The sequence below is a fragment of the Pectinophora gossypiella genome, chromosome 3 (assembly GCF_024362695.1).
Source record: "Pectinophora gossypiella chromosome 3, ilPecGoss1.1, whole genome shotgun sequence".
In the NCBI taxonomy this organism is placed as follows: domain Eukaryota; kingdom Metazoa; phylum Arthropoda; class Insecta; order Lepidoptera; family Gelechiidae; genus Pectinophora; species Pectinophora gossypiella.
The window spans coordinates 1,958,283-1,985,206 of NC_065406.1; the positions used below are offsets into that span (position 1 = coordinate 1,958,283).

Here is a 26,924-nt window from a genome sequence, read left to right on the forward strand (position 1 = left end):
CCCTTATATACTCATTCCCCGCTTGTTTATTTTTTATTCGCAAGGCGATAAGTATATAGCCTAGTGAAAAAGAGATATCTACCGTCTCTTTCTTGTAAACTATATTTATCTCCTACTGTCGTTTTAATCAAGCTCTATTTAAATGAAATATAGAGTTTTATATCCAATGAAGTCGATACGCTTCCTTGTAAGCGTTCAGTTATAATTTTTAATACAATAATTTACAAACCTTATTATATAATTTGCTGACATTTTCACTTTACTATGGGTGTCGATACTCTGTTGATTAAAGATTTAGTGGTGATAGTGCAAACGGATTGTAAATAACGTGTAAAAATAATTGTAAGCTACAATAATGCAATAGTCAAAGCGAGACAGTTGTAGATGGAGTTAGATTTTACTTTTGTATCAAGAATTGGAAGAGGTTTGATGTGGCTACGTACAGTCATAAGGAATATTATGTACCCACTGTAGAACCCTGTCGCACTATCATATTTGACATTTAATGAGACTTACGGTTTCATTTCTCAAAAAAGTTAATGTGACATGGTTTCAAAGTGTATACATATTAATGCTCGTGACCGTACTGGCCGTGTCGACTGTTGATTATAGTTGACATAAAATAACGTTATTGGAAAAAATATGCAATGTGGCAACACTGACTAAATTTAAAATTTGGTTCTTAATTTGAAATAGTCGCGGTATCTTAAAGTTGTGTAGTGTTCAAAATCAGTCTGAAAATGTTTATTTTTTTTAAACTCCTGGGTTTGCTCTTGGCATCATTCAGCCTCTTAGAGAGGTATATTTTGGATATACCGCTTATTTTGTCTGTAAATGTTTTTAACTATTGCATATTTTTTCCCATAACGGCATGTAGATATTATACTTACCGCTTATGTTTTTAATTGTAGAGTGATTTGTACATTATTTGTTTTAGCTCGTTCGACCAAATGTATAGACAAAGGATTTTTTTTTGCTTTGAGTGCGATCACGTTTTTACCGCGTGGCTTTCGACTCGATAGTTTGGAAGTATGTAACTGAATAGTATTTTTTTTTAATTTTACATCTTTATTTTTCAATTTTGTGTACGAGATGTACCTTTATATTCACAAGGTCACACTTTTAACCACAGGTTTCTCCGCGTCGATTGGAGGTATTGAAAATGATTTGTCGTTTGGTACATTTTTTTAAATTTATTGATGACCTTAAATTTTCTATGTAGCCTTTTGAAACAACCGAAGTTTATCAAATATTTGTATTTTTATGTTTTTCCTATTCTGATAAATACTTTTAAACTATCCAAAGGAAACCACGCGGTTGTGATTTGAAGCATCGCGTGCCCCACTCTGGGCGCCAGGTGTTAGCGGCCTATTTTTTGTCTCACTCACACAATAAATTGGTTTTTTGTCCGAACCACTTTTTCTCAGCTTATTTATAAAACGATTGTGGGCATTTTGTCAAAGTTCGTCCGACCAAAGGATTAATCATGTAACTTTAGTATCTATCAGAATCGAAATACCCTAAGTTTTTGATTGGTTGAAAATTATAACTCTCGTCAGTTTATTTAAATTATACCCAATCACAGGGCAGGATTTCTCCCTTTCGAGATAGAAACTAAGTTACAACACTCGCCTCCAGGATTTCAAAATTGAAAAACTATAGATAAAATGCTCCTGTTAAAAGGCCGCTGACCCCTCGTACAGCGCCCTCTAGTCCGCACGCAGTTACGTGCAAAAGCCTTAGACTAAGACTATATTTAAACAAATCTATTTAATGAACAACGATTAACTTGTTTTACGTCATTATCCTCATCATTATTATTTTAATGTGTATTGTAATAAATGCGGATCAAATTTTATTTAACTGACTTTTATTTTTTGTTTGTACAGAATGTTAGCGACCCCGTACCGAATACTAAGGGGGATGATTTAGCTCATTATTCTGAGTGGAATTTCCTGTCAATTCCTGAAAATTTTAATGTTTTTTTTAATGTTTAGTCCCATATTGTATTTTAACTTGCATATAGCCCAAACTTAACATAAAAAAGACAAATTATTAAAATCCATCAATGTAAATCGAACAACGCCAATAGACGCGTTCGTAAAATTCGAAATCTTTCTAAACATTTCCGATACAAAAACGCCTACCAATGTTTATTGTAATCAAGTACGTTCCAATTGTTTTTTGTTACGGTGTCACTAACACTCTGTATACACACACCTCTCGCCTGCAATCCTGACTAGCGCCTGGTCTGAAAAAAAGTATCTAGAAAATAACATCCACACTGACACCACAGTCACATACACACACACACTTGCCATAGAGTAATATTGAATAAGGACAACAATTATCTATGGTACTATTCAAGAAATCACATGAAGAAAAATTTCATTTGACCAGGCTGTATGGCTATGTTCCTTTGCCAAATTTAACAAAAAAAAAAACTTTTTATGGTAAGATGTACATAATAATACAAGATACATACATAAACTCACGCCTATTCCCCACCGGGGTAAGCAGACTATGGAAATCCATTTGCTTCGATCTTGACACTTATCTTGCTTCCTCCACATTCATCAAAAAAAATAAATAATACAAAATATTAAAATAAAATAGCTTTATTGTTTAAAAATAATATTCTTTGTACAATATTTCGTGTTGCTACACAGAAAATATATCCATTATATTAGCGGTGAACGATTACAATACTTTATAACAACAAAATCTATACTACAAAATAAATTATGGAAAGTATTTACAACGTCGGCTATTCATTAGTTGTATTTAAGTCTATACCCCTTATAGCACAGCAATGATTAGGATTACCACAGGATAGAGATACGTCTCTTTCCCACTAACGATGTACAGGTTAGAACGACAAAGACGAGAAATATATCCTCCTAATCATGCTATGTTATAAGGGTTATAAATTATAATTAGTAACCGTAGTATGCTGCACGTATGTCGCGCGCGTCGCGATAAATAAGCTTAGTCGCGTAGTCAAAAGCGTTGCAGCATGCTATGGTATAGGTATACAGGGTGTTAGTGACATCGTAACGAATACTGAGGGGGATGATTCAGACCATGATTCTGAGTTAATATCAAGTGGAATTTTCCGTCGCAAAATTCGTTTATTTGTGTTTTTTCATTTTATTATTTTCAGTACTATACTTTTGCCACGGAAAATTCCACTTGATATCAACTCAGAATCACGGTCTGAATCATCCCTCAAAGTTTTCGTTACGATGCTGCTAACAACATGTATAAAAAAAAACTGTAATATTTAAAACAACCTTTTCAATTTTTTTATACACAGGGTGTTAGTGAAGTAAGAAATCTTTAAAGAAAGCTTTGGGGGATAATTCGATAGAATAATACCGACCATCGTTTTCAGTACAATCACATAGATGTACCTACTTACTAATTTTTTTTTCGTTATATCACTAACAACCTGTGTCTGGCTAAGCTTACAATTTATAAAAATAAATAATTAGTTGCAATTTGAGTATCTAATATGATAAAACGTTAAAAACAAATTGGTACACATAAATAAGGCAATAAATGGTATAATTAACTACCCTTTTTTTACAATAATGCATTCTTTGGCAATTTAGAAGACTAATTTTCATAATTTCTAATCATTTCATATAACGCTACCGATTAAAAATGTGAAATAATCACTCACAAAACAACAAACATCAAAATCGAACTAAGTGGTGTAAACATGAATTTTCTATCTTCCAAAAAAATGTATGAGGAACAGCGCCGCCAAGCGGTTGCAAATGGAACTAGTTAATCTCCCATACAATTTTACTCTGTATTAATTGTATGATAGCAAATTCGTGCTAAAACCACAAAAAAGTAAATAAATAACTCCAATATAAATAACATAACGGCAAACTTGTAAGAGAATTTACTAACCTTTGGTATAACGAAGGTAAAATTACGTTAACTGTAATGTAATCACTATAAATATTGCTAGAGTTATCAGCTAACAAGTAAATTAGCTGTGTCTCGTCTGGCTAAGTTTTTTTAAAAATAAACAACCATTTTATAGCCGTTTTTTCTCCTAGCATAGCATAGTTCAGTTTTATTTTATTGAACGGAGAACCGGCATTTGTTTTTACAGCAATTAGCAGCCTTATCGCTGAGAATTGTCTCCGCCATCTTACCGTTTTCACAGTGAAATAGCTAATGTAATAAACAATATAATATTCGTTCCCATAATGATCTCACTCTCTGACAGATAGTTCGCCAATTGGGCACCCTCAGGCCTATTGTCTTAAAATTTTTGTACCGGAGCCCCCAACGATGCCCATTTGTCCGGCCAAGTGCTTAAAGCTATCTGAGGCAAATTAATTTACAATAAATCACGTCAAAAAAGTCTGACTGATGACACAGTTGAAAAAGTACAATGCTGTGTGTGCTTATGTGCATAGGCTTATAGAGATAAGGTACATTAATTTGGGAAATAAACGAATTACTTTAATAAATAAGGTAAGTCAAACAGTGTGCGCGAAATATATTAATTTTAAAATTATTATAAGCAGACCCAAATATATCTCCTATAAAATACAGGAAGAACCTTAAAGACACTTCATTCTTATTTTGACTAGTATAATTACAATATGAATTTAAAACAATTTTGAATATTAACCGTATAATAATGGGTCTGGTAAGCGAACCTCTTTAAAAACCATTTGTAAAAGGATTAATACAAAGAGAAAATTAAATTGAAAAATTCTGACTCGGGCGGGATTTGAAGCCGTGGCTCTAGTCAAGTCGCGACGAGCGTGTTAACCATTGCACCACCGCGGCGGCTATTAGCCGTAAAAATACCTCCATCAACCCGCAGTGGAGCAGCGTGGTGGAGTATGCTCCATACCCCCTCCGGTTGATTGAGGGGAGATTTATAGGCTATTTATGTTTATGTTATGTATATGTTTATCGTCATTATGCCAACAAAAGGCTCGAGAATTGATGCTACATTTTTTAATTAATATTTTAAATAAATACCAGGAGAAATTTGCCCCATTCCTAGTATTCTGAATAATAATTTCAAGGAACATTTATAGTATTAGCAGGAACATTCTGTGTTAAGTTTTATTTAAAAATAAGTACTTGCGCCATTCAGTTAACAATATAACCAACGCATTTTACATTGACTAGTTTCGTCATAAAGTTTAAAATGTTATTTTCTACCGATAGATATGTTGTAGTGAGATTATTTTTAATTCTAATTTTCTCATGTACATATTGTTAAAAGTGGGAAATAGCAGGTGTTAGGCCGGGTTTCCATTGACGCGGAGATGGGCGGAGAAGAGCGGAGATGTGCGGATTTGACCAATCACAGCGTTCGTGAGAGCGAAAAACGAAGACGCTCTGTCACTCTCTCCCTCACGGTGATTGGTCGATTTCTGTACATCTCCGGTCCTTTCCGCACAGCTCCGCGTCAATGGAAATGCAGCTTTAGGCAATATTCGTTAATTTTACACAATACATAAAAAGCACATTCTAAATACTCTAATAGTGTATGGTAGTGGGCTCTATTATCCGCATTTAGACACGTAGATGGCCCATTATGTGTGTTACTCTAATAGTGTACTGTACATGTGACATTAAGTTAAATAATTTTCCTATTAACGTCGTCGAATTGCCTTTAGTTAGAGTCGAATGCAAAAATCTTTAAATATAGACATTAGTGTCAATTCGGACACCCACCAACTTAATTTGGCAGGACCTATCGTGAGTGAAAGATGGCATAGTGTAAGAGCTGTCAAACTAATATTAGGTTAAGTTTGTGTTCGGCCGAATAGGCACTATTGAGTATTGATGCACTCTAAAGGCAAACGATAACCATTTAAATTTGTGAATCATGTCGTGGCTAGATCTTAGAATTGATCATCTCATGATGTGTTTGACCATTTTATGAAATGGTCATATTTCATGAAATATCCAATTTAAGTTGACCATACCGTTGAAACGTCAACGTTTAATGATACTTCAATCAACGTTTGGCCATCTTATTGTAGGCGGTGTCCATGGTATGTGGTGTAATAAAAATGCGAATAGTCGATTAATTTCTTAGATTCAAAATTATTTACCTAATCAATATTATCGATATGGAAAATTGTACAATTACATTGATTCATCGATTATAATATCAATCAAGTTTTAAACATGTTACTAATTTTACGATATGATTGCCAACGTTTGGCCATATCATGAAGTAACCATGTATTTAGGTGCTCATGTCGTTAAACGTTTTGTATTCATTGATCTGGCCAAACTACATCCAGATGTGGCCAACGTGTGATATTCTATTTCATGAAATGATCGAGCACATCATGAAGTGATCAATTCTACGATCTGGCCACGACATAGATAAAGACACGAATCTGAGTATGAGAGCTTGTCTATATTAATCGACAACCTAGATCGATTCGATCGGCGATCTAAAGTCGACTCTTAGAGCCAACTGGCTAACACCTAGCGCACATTACGAACTTGAAAGAAGCCGAATGGCCCCAATCTATCGACATTTCGGCCAACCAAACCTTATAATGTGCACTAGTTCACAATAACATCACAACGCTAAACAGTCGCCTATTGAAAATACAAAATTAACTTCAACAGACGACTTTCTTTCTACTACAAAAAATATGAAAGATCTTTTTACCTTGCTGTGTGTGTCGTATGTCGACCCCTATAAATTGTCTACTACGCAATTGACTTGTAGGCACAAATATTGAGCTAATGTGGTCTGCCACTCTTGCCAGTGCGCTGTGGACTCCCAGGTACTGAGGTTTGTGTGGGGCGGAGTCCTGGGTACTCGTATGGTAGGGATTTGTCGGTCGGCTGCTTTAGGTAGTCCGATATATGCTGTACTATAAGGTCGATAGCCACTGGAAAAAAAAGATACATAGCTGTCAGAAGTGTTAGTGGTATGCAGCATGTCTGCATACAGATGAAGTGGTCAGCAATAATTGAGGTGGGAACTAGTGTTGCCTATCCATACTATTGATAGGCTACCGATAGTCTTAAAACTATCGTTAGTTCTTGCAATAGTCAGAAGCAATATTCAAATTCAAATATATCTTTATTCAGTAGGTAACATAGTTTTGAATCGTCCATTTTTACATAACGAACGTCTCATCCGCCTAAAACTACTGCAGCTTCTCACAACTTAGACACACTACAATACGATAGTATTGATCTAAATGAGCTATGGAAAGTACTATCGAACTATCGATAGTGTCCCACTCGCGTCAGAGTACTGCGTGGCGGAAGGCAAGAGGGAAACCACTGCCCTATTTTTCCCTAAAAAGTAGCATGAAGAATGCTACACCGATAAGTGCGTGGCTCTTTAAGTGATCTATAGAATAGATGATTTGCAAGGCCGCTTGTTATGCTCTTTCTATTTCTCTTTTATTTTGTAGTTCCCATGTGTGCAATAGTTATGAGCATTTGTTATGTTATTTTTAATGTCAATTATCGTTCGTCAAACTATCGATAGTTCGGCAACAGTAGTGGGAACCAGGTGAGAAGTAAGTTTAGGAAAAGCGTCTTAAAAAGATGAACTCTTCAAGGCTAGAGTTAATACGCATATGCTAGGTAAGCCTGATCCACCCTAGACCATATCGCCACTTACCATCAGGTGAAATTGTGGTCAAACTCGAGCCTATTTGACGATTAGGTCTTGTACTAACAGTACAAATGTATTGCAGACTGATAAGGGACATATCCAAGCATAGAAGCAGGAACGTGTAACAGTAAAACAACAATTTGAGGGCAAACACTTTATTTAATCAATAATCACGGGTCAAACAAGTTTACAAATACAAAGTGAATTAAAATTTAATACAAATAATTGTATTTTGTGCTGAAAATGATAACAAACATAATACAAATCATAATATTATGACGAAACGAAAAACTGGAATTTTTGAACAGAAATATCACATTTTATAGGAACAAAATACACACGTATTTGAGAGAATTACTTTTTACAACTTAGCAGCGAGCAATTTTTTTAGACATCAAATCAGAAATGAAAGGTCTAGAGTACGCGCCACGAAACAAGTCCCGCGGATTTTAATGGAACAAATTGAGAAGTCACAATTTTTCTATGCAGATTTGGCAGATACTGCAACGCCGCCGGCCGTGGGACTTCGTGGCGCGGACTCTACTGCTACCGTTTAAAAGAGTCTCGTCTGGAGACACATTGTAGAACTGTGTCGCGGTAACATATTTTACAATTAGTGAGATTTTAGATGTCATTTTCACTTTTCAGATAAGTTTAACGCGACATGGTACTGAAGTGTTTGAAATTTTAAGCAAACTTACATGCTTAAAATTTCTGTTTACTTCAATATTTTGCAGACAGTCGCTGCTAACTTGTAGCTTACCATAAAGAATCAATGCATGCAAATTCAGATACATGCATGAAGAAAAAAATACTAGAACAATTGTCACTTGAATTAGTAAGATAATAATAAGTCCATAATTTGTAAATTATAAGAATTATAAATGCCATAAAATGCGGAAGCACTATATGTTATGATATTTTTTCATAATATTTCGATATACACCAGCCGATTAGCCTATTGATGTAGAATTTTAATTCCCACATTCCTGTATAATCCAATATATCTATAATTATACACATATAATATCAATTTTAAACTTGACCAGACGACAAAATATTACCTTCTGAGTGAGAAAATAAACTTTTTTTGCTTGAGTAGGGGAATATGATGTTAACAAACTTTACCACAATATAGTGCGTCCATTGTAAAACGGCCTCTGTGGTCCAGTGGATGAGCGTTGGGCCTCCAGAGGTCCCGGGTTCGAATCACAGTGGAGACATATAATAAAAATCACTTTGTGAATCCTAGTTTGATTAAGACATTGCGGGCCGATCACCCGATTGTCCGAAAGTAAGATGACCCGTGCTTCGGGCACGTTAAGCCGTTGGTCCCGGTTACTACTTACTGATGTAAGTAGTGGGTACTTCAGTCATGTCAGGGGCCTTTGGCGGCTCACTAAAAAACCATGACACCAGGGTTGATGAGGTCGGTCATCCACCTCACAACCCACACGTTAGAAGAATTATAAGTTGACCTGAGAAATAGGTGTACTAACTAAACAATTTAAGAACACGAATTTGAATCCAAGGTTCATAATAATATGTGTCTGGTCAAGATACACGACGCATCAAATTTTAGCACATATTTTTTATTAACTTTTTTTTATAAACTTACATTATCACATTCAATTATAGGTGCAATCGCATTTTGCATTTATGGGGCATTCTGGCGTGAGGTACGTAGTTCTAATAAATAGTCTAAGTAGGTTTAAAACATCCTAAAACTTCTCTGTTACATCGTATAGCACCTATATAACATGGACCGTTCTAACTTGTAAGTCGATTGCACCTTTTTTATTTTTGGTATTTTTTTTTTAATTGCTTCTATACATTGACTACATTACATAAAGCAGAATAAAGGATGACAAACATACAGTTTAGTTGCAACGCACCGAAAATCGATTATGAACAATTTTTTTTTCAAGGAATTGTAAAAATTGTTTGTTGACTTGTAAAAAAAAAACAAAATATATCAATACCATTGGTTGGCGAGTCTGATTTCTAAAATCGTCAGTCTGATTGATAACATGGTATAAGAAAACCAGCGGGCTTAGCACCGTAAGCACACGACTCTTTCTCGCCGCGACAGAGATCATCTGTCTCTTTCTGGGCAGTACTGTGAGAGAGTGACGGGTGACGTATGTCGAGGCGAGAAAGAGTCGCGCGCTTCCGGTGCTAAGCCCGCTGGTATGCTCAAAAGTGACAGCTAACATTTTAAGGTTAGCCCAGCTGACGTCATCCCACCCTGTGTAACCCTGCATCCTGCACTTTTAGTAAAAGTTTTCTTTACAGTTTTAATGTTTTTTATATATGTGACAAGTCATCATCACCAGCCCATTAACGTCCCCACTGCTGGGGCACGGGCCTTCCCTATGGATGGATAGGGAGATCGGGCCTTAAACCACCACGCGGGCCCAGTGCGGATTGGTGGTTATTAACGACTGCTAATGCAGCCGGGACCAACGGCTTAACGTGCCTTCCGAAGCACGGAGGAGCTCGAGATGAAAACTTTTTTTTTGTGGTCACCCATCCTATGACCGGCCTTTGCGAAAGTTGCTTAACTTCAACAATCGCAGGCCGAGCGCGTTAACCGTTGCGCCACCGAGCTCCTCATGACAAGTAATAGTAATTAAATACATTAGTCAAGAAACAAGAAACATTTATTGAGAAGCTGTGTAGGTACATACATGCAGGTCATGCAGCCAGTAATTAATTAAATTTTTAATAATAAAATTTACGTCCTTGGAATGTTAGATACCAATTGAATGGTAACACAGTGGTAACACTTACGTCATCAAAGGGCTAGCAATGGCGGCTTGTAATAGGATTGAGCATACCTGGTTTTCATATACCATGATTGATAAGACGCTGAATCTACATATTACTGACCGTTAAGGGCGTTTAGGGCGTTGTCTCACTATCCCATTCTTATCCGATCTAAGTGACCATAGAACAATTTATGGTAGCTTGTGGTCGTGGTAATTACACAGTTATTCAAAAATATAATGTAACGCACAGACATATATAAAAATAATTGCTGCTTGATATTTGGATCAGATATGGATAGGATTATGTTGCTACCTATATTGCTTCTCATTATTTTGATCAGAATACTAATGGATGGAAGATGTACTGTGCCTGGGTGTAATAAAAAGGGTCAATCTATACCCAAAAATAAAGATACATAAACTGCCTATATACGTCCCACTGCTGGGCACAGGCCTCCCCTCAATCAACTGGAGGGGGTAGGTAAAGTAAAAATAAAGATAAAAGATGCATTATGTCTGTTATCCATGAAATTAGACGGTTAAACGAAGGATTTTTAAGTCATCTATTTTTTTACGTAGCCTAGAAAGTCCCTAATAGTCTATTACCGTCATTCTTGGCTTCGGATCGGATGAGAATCAGGTTTACTGCTCAGATGCCCTTAGCGGAGGTACTAACAAATGTCATCCAAGGCAGTTCTTGTTGAGTGCAATGTGCTATCCTAAAAGTGTTTGGGGCACGGAATTTTCGTCACTAGTCTTTTCAATTGCGTTCAGTCTGTTTGGAAACGAAATACGGTCTACTAAAAGGTCATAGCAAATGTGTAAATTGAAAGGACAATGAGTCAAAACGTCAAGAGATTCCAGACATATCTCATTCGAAGCGTCTTAGCGAGTCGATATTTTTGTTTTTGAATTTTGTTCTATGGCGACTTTTTCGAAAAGCGTGGTTTAGCCGGAATTCGGGGTTTTAAGTATGATTTTGGGTATTTTAAGTATGATCTTTTTTTAATTATATTTCTAAACCCCATGGATTTTGAAGCTAACACTAATTGTTAGTTTTTTATAGACACTAATGAAACTACTTACACGTATAAAGTATGTGTTGGAAGGGGGGACAGGTTTCATACAGTTACGGTCATTGTCCTTTGACGCTTGCAACGTTGAGGTGAATGGATTGTAACATTTTAATAATTTTTAACAGCCTCCGTGGTCTAACAGCCTCCGTGGTCTAGTGGTTAGAGCGTTAGGCTCACGATCTGGAGGTCCGGGTTCGATTCCCGATGGGGACATTGTCGAAATCACTTTGTGAGACTGTCCTTTGTTTGGTAAGGACTTTTCAGGCTTGAATCACCTGATTGTCCGAAAAAGTAAGATGATTCCGTGCTTCGAAGGGCACGTTAAGCCGTTGGTCCCGGCTATTAGCCTCCACCAACTCGCATTGGAGCAGCGTGGTGGAGTATGCTCCATACCCCCAAGATCGAGACTTAAACCATCACGCGGGCCCAGTGCAGATTGATGGTTATTAACGACTGCTAATGCAGCCGGGACCAACGGCTTAACGTGCCTTCCGAAGCACGGAGGAGCTCGAGATGAAAACTTTTTTTTTATGGTCACCCATCCTATGACCGGCCTATGCGAAAGTTGCTTAACTTCAACAATCGCAGACCGAGCGCGTTTACCGCTGCGCCACCGAGCTCCTCCTCACTTAAGTAGTAATATCAGCTTATCTCCGGGATTAGCTGACAATTTAAAATGAAAAAAAAATAAAAAAAAAATTAGGCTTTATAGATAAACATTTATAACGTAACATTTCGAAAAACTGTGCCCACCCATCATATTTATTTAAGGAAACTGCTTAATTTACTAATTTAATTATATTTTTTATTTTGCGAGATTTAGAAATGAAAAAAAAAAGTCAACAAATATACACTAAGCTATTGATAGATCATTGTCATACATACATTGTCAGTCATATATATTTTATTTAGAATTGTTTCTCTATTGTCTATTATCCATTTATCATAATGTATAATGTTCTAATAGAAACACAAAATTGTGCGTGAAAATGAATCCTATCCTATGAGGTCAATTCTGAATTCTTAAGCCAATCGCTGTTTTGAACGAGCGAGCGCTGTTTCAGTAAAGCGTGCGGCGAGTTGAGCGGACGCTGTTTTAAATGAGCGAGCGCTGTTTCGATAGAGCGCGCAGAGAGTCGAGTGGACGCTGTTTTTAATGAGCGAGCGCTGTTTCGATAGAGCGTGGAGCAAGTCGAGCGGACGCTGTTGTTTGAATGGAGCGAGCGCTGTTCCGGTTGCCGGGGCCGGTTGAATCACGTGGGCACTTGTAGCGGAAGTAAAATAGTACAAAAGTCAAATAGTGGCTAGTCTGATAGGGAGTGTAATACTATTGATATGCAATATATACTAAACAAATACTATACTATATGTTACATACTACTTAGGATCGGTTTGTAATAAGTATACAATTATATAAACCCTGTGCTACTGATGGCAGTGGCGTAACTAAACCCCTTACAGCAGGACATCTCTGTCTGTCAAGCCTGTCTATGTGCATTAACGTCTCTTTCGCACTAACGGTATACAGCTTAGTATGAAAGAGACGAGACATATATCACTCTAACAGTTTTACTATTTACTTACTGTTAAAATTAAACAGGCTCTTAAAAAAAGTTTTAAGATATTCCAACTTTTGTTGTTCAATACGTTAAGATTTATAACATTCATATTTTGATATTTATCTCCCAAGCAGTTAACGGTGTAAGGATTTTTTTTTACAATACTGTATGGTTACGCCACTGAACAATGAACAGAAAAATATAGGAAGTTAACAACAAATGACGTTCCTATACTTTGCTTTGGCGGTTGTACTCCGTTAAATACAACTATATTTGTTTGACAGCAGCGCTGTCTATTGTGAAACATAAAAAAAAAACGTACCATTCTGACAGCTGTCAAATTCATAAAGATATATTTGAAGGAGTAACTGATTCTAGTTTTAAAAAAAAGCATGTCCGTCAAAGCAAAATATTTTTTTAGAACGTCACGTTGGGAAAATACATTTTTAAAGACTAAATTAATACTTTGTTTGAATTGTCCAAATCTTCGAACGACGATTGGTCAATACCACGACGCGATTGGTTGGCGTCGCAACTCACTGCATACTCCGCCTTTCAGACATAGAAAGAGAAAAAAAGACGCATTGGCAACGATAACTGTAGTATGGAGCCCGGATATCTATCATATCGCGCGCGACGCGACATTTGAACCTAAAAATTGGCTTATTTATCGCGTAGCCTGGTAATAGTACTGGTTTCTATATTGCATCGCGCGCGTTATGCGGGCTCCATGCTGCGGCTACAGTTCTATATTTCTCTGTTCATTGAGGACTTTTGGTCGAATCTAATTTTATATGATATTGTACAGAAAGCTTGATAGCAGATGTAAGGAAAGGTGAATTTCGCTTGCAATTGCAACCTAACACTATGTAATGTTGTAATAACATTGTTTTATGTACATTTTGTACAAGAATGGCTTTTATGGCGTCTAGTTACTTTTTATCTGAGCATTTTTGGAATTGGTAGAAATAGATTTTAAATCAAAATGGCTGAAAATCTGTGATTAAAATTGAGATCTCTTTATACTATTTGCAAAAATCACTTCATATCATGATTTGGCAGTTAGTAATTTTGCTTTTTAAATGTCATTTAAACCATCATTCTCAAGTAAAAGACAGCAAAATGCTTAGAGTTGTCAAACTATAATAAATTTTGTCGTGTCTGTTAGAATCGACATAAATGTAAATGCTGGTAACAACTTGAGATTTTTTTTAAACCTATCGACCATCTGTCTGTCAGTATTTATATATAAAATATATATCAAAGTTTTACTTTAAAATGCTCTGCACTTTATAATACGTTGTCTAGTAAGACATACATATATAAATGTATTATATAAGACATTACACTGAGTTCCTCCGACGAAATCGTTATTAGTCTAAACAAAAAACCCTTATCTTAACCTATGCTTTGTAAAAGCGTCTCAGCCTTATACATAACAGTTTAACGTAGTTTTGAACTTAACTAAACATAATACGTAAAGTACAACACATGGGTATAAGACGGTCTGAAGATTAGAAGGCAATGGCCCCAATTCCTGCAAACACCTCCTAATTTTACTTTAAGTTATACCTGTCATTTTCTTATCCACCGAAAAGGAAAGGGGCGGATGATTGATAGCTCTTAATTTTAGAAAGAATGAGTAAATGAATGGATAACCCGGGCGAATCAAAAAGGTATCTCGCTGGTATGGAAACCGTTTGACGTGTGCTGTTAACTTAATTCTGTCGGGTTATTAGCCAATGCAAATTTTTAGACGGTTGATTTAGATTTGTGCTTAAAATTGACTTGTGTTCCATAAATTTTATGCTTGCCGATTACCCGTCCCTTTCCTTTTCGGCGGATAAGAAAATGACAGATATAACTTAAAATAAAATTAGATGGTGTTTACAGGAATTAGCACCATTGGCACGGTAATTAAGCACTGTTTTTCATAGAACGGTAACTCTTCGCCCCGCACCAAATAGTATCGGGCGCCGAGCTAGATTTACCTCACCCCCTCTGGGTTTTACTTTAGTCGAGGGAGAAAGAGAGCGCGAGGACTATCTGTCTCGCACGCACTTAGCGTTACACGGCACACTGTAAGAATGAGTTTTTTGTATCGTCGTTGCTAATTTAAAATCTATTATGTGCAATCGGGACAATTTTACAGAAATTAAAAAAAAAAAAACTTTTTTTTTTATTCTTATTTTTAACGAGGCTTTGAACACCCTGAGTGATCATTCCAGCCTCGTAGGTGCTTTCGTGTACCTATCCCTTAGGCAAAGGATTGGTCAACCAGATAGTATAAACTAAACGCCTTACATGACAGTGGCTCTGCCGACCAGCAATTGACTTCTCCGTTGCCAAGGGAAATCAGACTGGGTGTTAAAAATATTAAAAGATAATTGATATTTACGTACATAAGTGTTTGTACTGAATGTTTTAGGAGCAAAATACTATTAAATTGAGAGCTTTTAAATTGGCAATGACGGTATGAAGTGTCTTGGGTGCCACTGTTTCTCAGCGCTCAATATGCACGCGCTAGCCTACTTTATATTAATGAGAAAAGGTTTACTTCACGCATATCGACAAGCAATAACTGCATTAATATTTAATACGGTTTTTCTAAAACCAATACAAAGAACCTTCGATCATACAGGTGTTAGTGACATCGTAACGAATACTTTTGAGGGATGATTGAGACCATGATTCTGAGATGATATCAAGTGGAATTTTCCGTCGTAAAAGTATGGAACAGAAAATAATTAAAAAACAAAAAAAACATGAATTTTCTGACTGAAAATTCCACTTGATATCAACTCAGAATCATGGTCTGAATCATCCCCCTGAGTATTCGTTGCGATGTCACTAACACTCTGTATAAATATACTGGTAGATGCACTGTTGTCGCCTAAACAATGACAGCGTCAAAGGCGTCAAATCGAGGCGGTTACCGTATAACAGCGGTGCGCCTCGTTTCGTTGTTATTCACGCGACGTTTTTTTTTTATCACAGAGCCTGAATATGCCCAGCAGTGGGATCATATAGGCTAGATTAGATGAATTTCTTCATCAATTTAACGCCCATAGCATACGGCGAATTTTAAACGCGCAGAAGACGCGCGTCTTCGGCGCTGTAGTGCAATGCCGTATTTCTTTCAGCCTGCGGAGTTACGGGGGACCCGTTTTATAGTTTTTTTTGTGTGGTATTGGACGCAGCGCCATCTCGGATTGTTCAATATAAGGTCCGGGACCATCGACTCGCTATCGTTAGGCCTCGTTGTCAGCGACTTTACACCAAGAACCGGAAGATGGCTTTATACTGGATTTATACTTATTTTACTTCTGTATTACCTATTGGTTTTATTTCATTGTTATTCCATTTACTTAACATCTTCTTTATTAAAAAACATTACAGTAGACACTGATTGTTGCGTTTGCATTGATGATATATGCGCGCAGTTGTAGCGCGTTTCCGTGTGCATAGGTTACAAAGTTGCGGTCGAATCGCGTATACGCGCGTAATCTGCGCGTTTGAAATACGCCGTGTGCTATGCTATGGGCCCAAGAGCCACGCTCTTGTAGGTGTAGAATTCTCAATTCTTGTCTATCAAGGGACAATTCTTTGACTTTCTTATAAGACACGACGTTGGCCTTCTCTTTAATTTGTTCCATGTAAGCTTGCATAGATGGATTTATAACAGATTCTATTTATACAATATTAAATTGTTAAGTATATACTTAACTAATTGCAATTAATTACGAGTTATGTCACAGGACATGCGTGAAGTTATGGTAACGTAATTACATTTACATTACAAAATACACATACTGTTTATAAGACGTTGCGACTTATACCCATGTTGATTCGAGAACAAACCTGTGACTTCCAGGTCAAAGGGGATCTTTGGCAACTACCGAGCTATAAGTATGCGATGGCATTCAAATTCCAAGGGATGTAGTATGCTATTAACCGGAACATGCACTATATTACCCCAGCTATTAACTGCCTATTAGCGAGGCTAAACACCTCCTCAATTTTTTTTTTGATATGGTTTAACAGCTCTGGCCTTAGTAGCCTTTTTAACCTGTCATTAATTTCCTCAATCAACTATGGTTAGTGTTGCCAGATAATGGACTGATAATTGATTAGTTTTCAAGCCACTAAATAAAATCTATCGATATATCTATCGATATTGGAAATTCTACAATTATATCGATTAATCGATTATTGCAATGTAGTCGACTTAATCGATAGTATTTTTCAATATCTAGAAGATAGACTGTTATTTAGATTATTTAGGGGTAAATAATTGATTAATCGATAGTCGATTATTCGACAACACTATGGCCCTGATTCCAGCATACATCTCCCCATTTATATTAAGATATACCCGTCGATATCCGATCCGGTTAGTGAAGCGGACTTTTCTAAATTGACTTTCGATACATTGAAAATATTGGTTTGGCAAAGGAACAATACTTTTGAGGAGTGTCTGGAACTTATATTCTGTCTACTAGTGCCCCTGCGCATCCTATTGTCAGATTACGGGCATCGAGTGCGTTTATCAGAAATATAGCTTTGGTTTCCCCTTATCCCTTGAAGTCACAGATTTACCACAGGGGCTGTATACCGATATATTTATTCTGTATGACTTATTCTGCGTCCTTTTAATTTGGGGCAACATAATTTACTACAGATAGTAAACAGCAGGGTATAAGAAGACCAGGGAGGTTAAAATGGCCACATCGTAGCAATCCATATAAGAAAACAATATTGCTATTTGACATTTGTTTGCATTGCGCACTTACTTCTGTATGCGCAAATGTCAAATTGCAATATTGCTTTCTTAGATGAATTGCTTCAATGTGGCCATTTTAACCCCCCAGGTATGCTCAAAACTGACAGCTAGCATTTCAAGGTTAGCCCAGCTGACGTCATCCGAATCTGCGTTGCCATTTCGTAAAAAATAAATTACCCACGCCCAATGTTTTTAATTTACTTTGCAAAGATATTTTGTACTTTTAGTAAAAGATTTACGTACAGTTTTAATGATTCTTGTATATGTGACAAATAATCGGTTTACTGTATTTGTCCCGGATTTACTTTTATTTTATAACATATTAAAATAACTTTAGGAATGGGAAATATCAGTACCTAAGTACGTCCAGTATAGAATTTTTGTACTCATATTTTTACGGCCCGGATTTCCAGACGCCGTATTTAAAAAAATAAGGTTTGGATTTCAAAAGGACTCTAGTCACTGGTTTTAACCACGAGGTTGGATTTTCAAAGGACTTTGGACTTTATTACCATACAGATAGTTTACACCGATATACAGCCCCTGTTTTACCAGATACACCACCAGCACTATCGGCTGAGCGTATCCTCCGAGCTGCCAGACATCCTCCTACCGTTGGTCTCCTCGTCGTGTCCGTTGCAGCTCCCGTTGCACGCCGGCGGGGCCCGCTTCTTATACATTATGTCCCAAATGTGGTGAACGATTAGGTCAATAGCCACTGCAACAACGGAGAAACGTGTCAGAACGGCAGCTGCGGTGGACATAGCCGCTGCAAGAAGTGTTTGGTTGCAGTTCAATTAGGTAAACAACTCGACTTCAACTGACACCAGTTTCTGATAAACTATCTGGCTGGGTCTGCACGGCAACCCTGCCGCGGGCGGTGCGAATTATGTCAAGAGCTTCGACTAGTAGACGCAGCGAATGCTATCTACAGTAGACTTCGCAGGGCTACCGGTCAAAGCCATCGATATAATTCGCGCCGCGCGGCACGGTTGCCATGTCGCGAGGGTTGAATAGACTGTCAGATAGTATCAGAATATGGAGAAGCAAGCCCCTAGTATTTCTGATGGGAACATTTAAGACCCGCTGAACGTAGAGACGTTTAGTCCGTGAAAAATAGACCATATCACTGACTTATTCGTTGCAGAATAAAATAAGGGATTTAGTCTATGGCCAGGCAAAAAAACCGTATCTTATAATCGTGATGATACCTTGGACTTGAATATTCTTGGTCCCAGAACGATATCATTGTTCATCACTTCAAACTAACCAAATCTTTCTGTCCGATTACGGCGAAGCAAAAAGTACAGTTAAAATATATTATGGTACAGTTATTTTCAGCCATAGACTATAAGACTATTTTTCACGGAGTAAAATATCCACCACGTGTGCATTAAGCCAAATGCGAGACACTATTCGATATTTTTTAAGTGAAACAACGAATTTCGGCAATGGCGCCGAATCGGGCAACCACTAACTTAATTTGCTCTCTTTCTTGCGCGAGGTGCCAAAGAAAAAAATAGGTTAAGTTTGTGTCCGCCCGAATCGGTACTAATCAATATTTCCATCAGAGACTATACTAACAGCAGCCGGGTCTGCATGACAACCGCGCCGCGCGCGGCGCGAATTATATTGAACACTTCGACCAATAAACGATACGAATGCTATCTACGTAGATGGACGTCAAACGGCTATTGGTCGAAGGCCTCGATATAATTCGCGCAGCTCGCGGCGTGGTTGTCGTGCAGAGCCTACAGGATAGATGCAAGGATTAGGATGTAAGGAGTGAGAAGGAATACAGGTGCAAGGAGTAACGACGCGAAGTGAGTTGTTTACCTATAACTATATACCTTGTTGCAGTGGCTATGACCTTTGTAATGCTTACCTTATAGCTTATTCATGAAGGATTATTTTACAAACACTTTAAAATAAACCGTAATCGCGTGAATATAATATAAAATATTCAAATCTCGCGAATGTTTGGATAACGGTAATCGCTGCGGACGTGTAGAACAGTGGTGTTGTTTCTGGCAGACAGGATGAAAACTAGTGTCATCCTTTACTTACTATAAGTAACAGAAAGAGACAGCTAGTTTTAAAACTGTCAGATAAGTTAGAATTAAGTTCGCGTCTGTCAGAATCGGCAGTAGTTCCCAATTAGTGTACTCAAGGGTACGTAAGGTTGCTTCAAGAATCATCACTAACTTAAGAGCCACGCTCTTGTCGGTGTCGCATTCTCCATGATACTTTTTTAGGGATTATAGGGCGGTGGTTTCCCTCTTGCCTTCCGCCCCGCAGTACCCAGTCTGACGCGAGTGCCGCCCAGAGCCGTCTATTTCAAAGCCGTACTAGGACTCCTGTCCTCCGCTTCAAGAATAAAGAGTAATAAATACTACATATAGAACGGTAACAGGGTAGTTTCCACCTAGTCAAATCAGTTACTTTTTAATAAACGACAAAACACGAAATTACTATGGAAAACAACCTGTGACGTCATAGAAAAACGTGACAAAATGTCGCACTTACTATTAATTTTTTCTTTATTAAAATGAATACATAAGTTTAACAGAAAAAAAAACAACTTTATTGTCACTTTTAGATCTGTCTTTATTTAGTAAAAATCAGAATTTCATAATTTATCTTTGACCTGGGAAACTACTGAATTCTTCGCCCCGCACCAACTCGTATTGGGCGCTTAGCTAGATTTACCTCACCCCCTTTAGGTGTTACTTTAAGAAGGAGCGCGGTATGTCTGTCTCGCTTGCAGTTACGTGGTAAGGAGGCACAGGGTAAGAAAGAGATAAAAAACTTCTAGGGCCCTGTGCCGAGTTTTTCTTGCAGCTTCTTTTCCCCGGCTATACAGGTTGTGAGAAGCAGCAGTTTTAGGCGGATGAGACGTTCGTTATGTAAAAATTGACGATTCAAAGTGTAACTATGTTACCTACTGAATACATTACATACATTTTTGAATTTGAATTTGAGATATTTGTATGTACTGTTCGGGGTGTGCTTGAAAGGGGTGCATATATCTCTCTCAGCCGAACCAACGTCTCCTCTTCACCTTATTAGGCTTTTATCATTAAACAGTTTTTTCAACTCTTTTTTTAAGTGTAAGCAGGATAAACGAATTGGGAACCACTAGTATAGTATGATTGAATGTAAAAATAAAAACACGCAGGTGGAAACACTCATTAAAAAAACTCGTACACCCAGACGATATACGAAACGTGAACAAAAATCCTACAGATAATAAAACATACTGTGTAACACTCAGAGCGCTGTCAAAAGTTACCAATAGGGTAGTTTCCAACTAGTCAAGTCAGTTCTTTTTTTTTTTGATTATTTTCAATTCAATACTTTAACATTCACATTAACATTCTTTTTTTGTACCTATTTTTAGTGTTGTAATCCCAACCTGTTTTGTGAGCCAAATAAATAAATAAATAAATACTTTTGAAATGGAAAATTCCACTTGATATTAACTCAGAATAATGAGCTGAATCATCCCTCTCAGTATTCGTTACGATGTCACTTACACCCCGTACAAGTACATACGGTAGCCATACAAGTAGGTATGGGTGTTACTGACATCGTAACGAATACTGAAGGACACTTATACCTACCATTTTTAAGGTGAATAAATGAATTATGAGTTATGACGAATTCAGACCATGATTCTGAGTTGATATCAAGTGGAATTTCTTGTAGGAAAATTCATAAAAATTTTGGTGTTTCTTAAATTGTTTTTAGTTCCATACTTCCATGTGATGTCAACTCAGAATCATGGTCTGAATCATTCCTCACAGTTTTCGTTACGATGTCATTAACACCCTGTATATGCTTCTGCCATTACATTGTATTTTTGAATTGTGTACCCGAGTAATGAGAAAATAGATAATTAACACGTTATATCTCGACAGCGCCCTCTATATTATTTTTGGCCAACATAGCCTGGAAAGTCACAGTTTTATGATCTGTAGGTTTATGTTTAAAACCGAACCCGTTGCATATGGTTACGTTTTAATAATCACATATAATCACGTAGTCATGAGCAATATAATGTACCCACTTTAGTACTCTGTCGCACTAACACATTTGACATTTAGTGAGAGTTACAGTTCAATTTGTCAAAAAAGTTAATGCGACATGGTACCAAAGTGTATACATATTAATGCTCGTGACCGTAAAATGTAAATAGAAACTATTAAACTTACCCAGATTATCGGCTCCTCTGGGTATGATGACGTCAGCAAACTTCTTTGTCTGAAATGAACAAGTTAAACTTGTTTGGAACTGATTTTGGAAAGTCGCAGATAGGTAGTGTAAAGGATGTCTGATTCTGATGTTTTTTTTTTTTGTGTGTTGGACCATCTTATGTGTATGTTACACATTAATTGCAAAATGTAAAATAAGAAAAAACAAATATGTCAAAGAAAAAGATGAAGGAAAGGAAGAGTTCTAACCACTTGCGCTGTCCCTATACCTGACAATAGCGCAGCAAGAAAAAAGGGAAACACTCTAGTTTACCTTTTAATTTTATATTTGTAATTTTTCATGTTATTTATAGTGTTATTTTTCTTCTTTTTTCATTCATTATTTATTTTGTATATTAGTTTATATATTGTTATCTCGTCATTCAGTGCATTAGGTTACACTGTAATGTTGTATATACCTTAGTAAATAAATAAAAAAACAATAATTGCCCTATTTGGAGGCACTGGAATGCTATTCACATGGCCTTTTAAATTTTCTTGCGATGTCCTTCTACGTGTCTGTGTGTAATGTTTTTATGGGCATCTCCTGAAATAAATTATTTTTATTTTTATTTTAAAAAAGTAAGGAGTTTGAATCTTCTCGATATTCTCGCTACTTGACTCGACCTTGCCAAACTCCGTAGTAAATGTTGGGAACCCTTTTGTAGTGTATGCGTAACTGTGTTGGCCATTGATTTACCACTACCGTAGTAGATACAGCGTTCGATACAAAAATGCGGCGAAAAGTTGGCGCTTGTTTAGCTATACAAAGCGATATATACATACATTCAATAAAATCGTGTCAAATTAAAAAAATATTATTACTTATTACGTATATTAGCGCGTGGTGCTTCGTAACGCGGTCGGGTTATATTGCGACTCGGATTAACCGGGAGTACCTACTTGTTTTAGTGTATTTTTAACAATTTCGGTGGGTTTTACCGCGAAAATTAAATTGTTTATACTATGATAACATGCACAATGTCATTACTTATTATGATGTTCCATCCTTCTTTTTTCGCTTTGAGCTTCTATTTTTGCAAGTTTTTACCACGCATTTCCTCGTGTTGCCAGTTCGGCGCCTAATCGCGCACTGAGGTAAAGTACTGTCAACTATAAATATTAACAGTAACTTTGCGTCCCACTTTTTGAGCGCTGATGTACAATCTACGTTAGTAGTAAATCTATGGTGTTGGCCAATAAATGTATGTTGAGTAAGTGGTGGGGGTAGCGCTGTCTGCTCAGTACTAACTTACCGCCTGTGAAGGACGGACGTGCTGTGGTAGGTGGGTGGAAACATTTTATATACCTCTGCCTACCCGTTTCGGCGATACAGGCGTAATGCTATGTTATGTATATTGTCGCTTAATAGAAAACCACGGAGCACTTTTTTGGTAAATCATTAAAAATCTTCATTTCATTCAATATAATTCATTCTCTTCCCTCGTGTGGGTTGTGAGGTGGATTACCAACCTCATCAACCCTGGTGTCAGGGTTACTATTGAGCCGCCAAAGGCCCCGCTTCATTGATAACATAAGTAACTTTACAAGGAAGCGCTTACGTGGTTTTCCTTGTAAAGCGACGATATGATGCTATGCATACTCACAGGTAGGCAGAACTCTTCGAAGGCTGGTTTGACGAAGGTCATGTACTGGTTGAGCACCTGCTCCAGGTCGCGCCCGCGCTCCATGATGTCGCGAGGTACTGGATACATCAGATACATAAGTCATATTTAAAAAGAAAGAAAAAAGATTTACTGATATCTAAGCTACAGTAATTGTAGCTTAAAAATATTGTTTACAAGTTAGTATAGAATCCAACAACACATATTCTTTTGTAAACAGATATTTTCTATATTATCACAGATTTATTTTTAAAAAAAGTCGCCCGCGCGCCCGTAGCAACACAGCAGGGGTCACAAGTTAGTATTTAGTTTTAGTACTGTCAAAGTAAAATATCAGAATAGGCTCTATCAAGAAAGTAAACATACATACATACGTAAACTCACGCCTATTTTCCACTGGGGTAAGCCAGAGACTATGGAATTCCATTTGCTTCGATCCTGACACATCTGTCTTGCTTCCTCCACACTCATCAATCGTTTCATACACGCACGCCGGTTCAGAGTAGATCATACTGAACCGTTTCTAAGGACATCTCCAATTTGGTCAATATACATCCTTCTAGGTCTTCCTCTGACAGCCCTACTACCAACCTTCGCTTTATATAGCGCTTTTGCAATCTTATTATGCTTCGACCGCTCTACGTGTCCAAACCAACTTAACATTTCCTGCTCAATCTTAGTCACTATATCGCTTTTGCACCACATCTCTCTCTTATCATACTGTTTCTCACTCTATCACTCAATTTAATAACGCAGATGTTACGCAACAACCTCATTTCTACGGCATTAATCCTACAAAGTAAACATACAAATATATACATACCTCTCCTAGCTAGGCTGGTGTCAGAGTCAGTGTCCACGAACAGCTTCATGTGGAAGAGTTCCCTCACCTCCGGAAAATAGAACACAAGGATCCCTTCGATAAGCACCACATCTGCTGGGTAGATTGTGTGTGACCGGTGTGGGCTGGTGGGGAGACATGACATTATAATTTAATTGATTTAATAAAAACATACGAGTTGAAGATATCGAGTGTATTTAATTTTCTGTCGTAAAAGTATGAAACTGAAAAAAAGTTTTCATAAATTCTTCAATAGAAAATTCCATCAATTTTTACCTATTTTAATGGTCTGCAAGGAAAATGAGCTATGTAATTAAAATTATTAATTATTTGGTCAGCATAATTGTTCCAGTCAGCCATAAAAACAAACAAAATACATTTTGGGAACTGATCATATCACTGTTATTTTTAGTTGCTTAGTTGGCTTTTGTTGGCTGTGTCTAGACACATCTTATTTTATTTTTTGTATGCATTATAGGTAAGATTTTGACCACAATCTCATCTCTCAGATGGTAAGTGAAGATGGGGTTAATTTGCTGACAAAATACATATATTTATTAGCTGACTAAAATGCAGCCCAGCCAGTAGTTATTATAAAATAAAATATTAGAATGTTGGGTTTATTATAGCATATTTTGTTTGTCTCATAGTGATTTCCTGTTATTGTAACCTTAATAATTATTTACCACTCATAGCATTTACGCGTCCATCCATCACTCACTAAGATAATTTTAATTTACGGTATTTTGTATTTCTCTAGTTAAGTGAATTGTATTCTTTTGGAGAAATAAATTTCTTAAACCATAAACTGTACAACCACTTATTCTGCTGACCGTTTAAATGATAGCCATAAAATTCACTTACTGAATAGCATTACTGATGTAATCGTATTCTGGAACTTCCACCTTCTTCCCAGCAAGGATATCTTTTAACACAGCTAACAGTTTCTTGTCATCAAACGCATCAGGGTGGTCGAAGTTGAACTGTCCTCTCTCCGCACGGAGCCTCTCAGCAGGAGTCAGTGACCGGTAGAACGAGTCTTGGCTGATGCACACCACCCGCCTTTCTGTCTGCTCCTTGTGTTGCTGACCGAGCTTCTCCATAATACGTTGGCATACTGTTGACTGGAAATTTTGGTGGCACATTAAAAACCAGAGACAAAACATAGTTACGAAAAACATAACCCTTTTTAGTTATGTACATAAACATTTGAAAGAAAGAGACAGAACATGTAAAAGTAAATAGTGATATACATATGGTAGTGAAAAATATTACATATATTAGGTATTAGCAATTTTTAATAATTGGGGTAGGGGTATGGTTCTATAAAAGGAATTCTGGTAAACAAGTTTCATTTCATTGCTGGTTCTCCAACAGTGTGCATTATGCTCGACGAGTCCAGTGCGGTATTGTTATGTTTTTGTTATAGTTATTTACCTGTTATTCTGTTACTAGTCAATTGTTTCATTGTGTTATTGGAAAAGTAAATTAAATTATCCATTTTTGGAGCTAATAATATTATGATGATTATTCTATTTGATCTGTAATTTTATGTTTAATCTACATTTAGGAGTAACATTATTCATATTTACTGGTGATAACAACCTCTATCTGTGTATTTCTTTCAAATTCACATGAAGTATCTACTTTTGGGCTACCTATTATAAGTTTCTATTGTTATTAAAAGGTAATAATATCATAAGGTTACATTTCACTCCTGATACCCATGTGGTATGCTGTAATCGGATTGTTATCGTATCGACACCTCAGAGACGAATTTATATATCAACTTCATATTGTTCTCGTGTGCAATGCGGAAGTTTTGACTTTCACGGGCATTTACGAAAACAACACCTAGTTTATTGATAGTTAAGAGGTTATCATATTACATTGCAAAAAACAGACTTTGAAATACCTGTTTCAGCTATTTATATGCAATGTGACACTAAATTTAGGCACTTTCATGTCTTTTTAGTTATATAATTAGAAATTCAGGGGAGAAAATCGATAAATTTGCGACGAATCACAAGGTTACCTTGCCACTTGCTGTGCCGCCCGCCACGCCGATCAGAAACGGAGTTTTACTCTCAAATCCATTTGTGCCTGTATGGTCTGCTGGTTTATCAGTCATTTTGTGAGTAAATTTACACCTATAAGATATTCTTAACGCTAAAACACCACAATACGCAGAAACCCCAGTCCTCCGCAAAAACGTTGACACTGACATTTGTGACGATGTTGCCAAATGAAAAAAATATTAATATTCCGTTTTACACATACTGTTCTTATGATAAGAATTTAATAAATAACGTGTATTTTACGTCTTTGCCCTAGTGAAGCTGACCGAAGAAGAGTCAATCCCGTAGCAATC

The 26,924-nt window shown here is 36.9% G+C and overlaps 1 protein-coding gene and 1 long non-coding RNA gene across 4 annotated transcripts in view; both read right to left on the minus strand.

The window, feature by feature from the left end:
* Positions 1–2,602: 2,602 nt before the first annotated feature.
* LOC126381125 (uncharacterized) overlaps positions 2,603–26,924 on the minus strand; it is a 124,407-nt gene continuing 100,085 nt past the window's right edge. The window contains exon 2 of the long non-coding RNA XR_007568689.1: positions 2,603–4,839. This is a non-coding gene — a long non-coding RNA (uncharacterized LOC126381125). The remainder of the gene's footprint in view (positions 4,840–26,924) is intronic.
* On the minus strand, positions 5,007–26,780 carry LOC126380730 (uridine-cytidine kinase). 3 transcript variants are annotated; one of them, XM_050030338.1, is made up of 7 exons: positions 26,589–26,779; positions 25,418–25,677; positions 24,536–24,678; positions 23,695–23,792; positions 22,049–22,097; positions 18,448–18,552; positions 12,965–13,603 (listed from the first exon to the last, which is right to left on the minus strand). In XM_050030338.1, the coding sequence occupies exons 1-7, from the start codon at positions 26,682–26,684 to the stop codon at positions 13,554–13,556; spliced, it is 801 nt and encodes a 266-aa protein (XP_049886295.1). In that variant the 5' UTR covers positions 26,685–26,779; the 3' UTR covers positions 12,965–13,553. The 3 variants fall into 3 exon arrangements, with proteins under 3 accessions (XP_049886304.1, XP_049886295.1, XP_049886288.1); XM_050030347.1 differs by lacking the exons at positions 12,965–13,603; positions 18,448–18,552 and adding an exon at positions 5,007–6,905 and having other exon boundaries at positions 26,589–26,769; XM_050030331.1 differs by having other exon boundaries at positions 12,965–18,552; positions 26,589–26,780.

Coding starts and splice junctions, on each gene's coding strand:
- LOC126380730 (XM_050030331.1), bottom strand. CDS start 26,780: ATGTCAGTGTCAACGTTTTTGCGGAGGACTGGGGTTTCTGCGTATTGT. Junction 24,679..25,417: donor TACATCAGTAATGCTATTCA/GTAAGTGAATTT, acceptor TCTCCCCACCAG/CCCACACCGGTCACACACAA. Junction 18,553..22,048: donor CAGAGGAGCCGATAATCTGG/GTAAGTTTAATA, acceptor CCGTTGTTGCAG/TGGCTATTGACCTAATCGTT.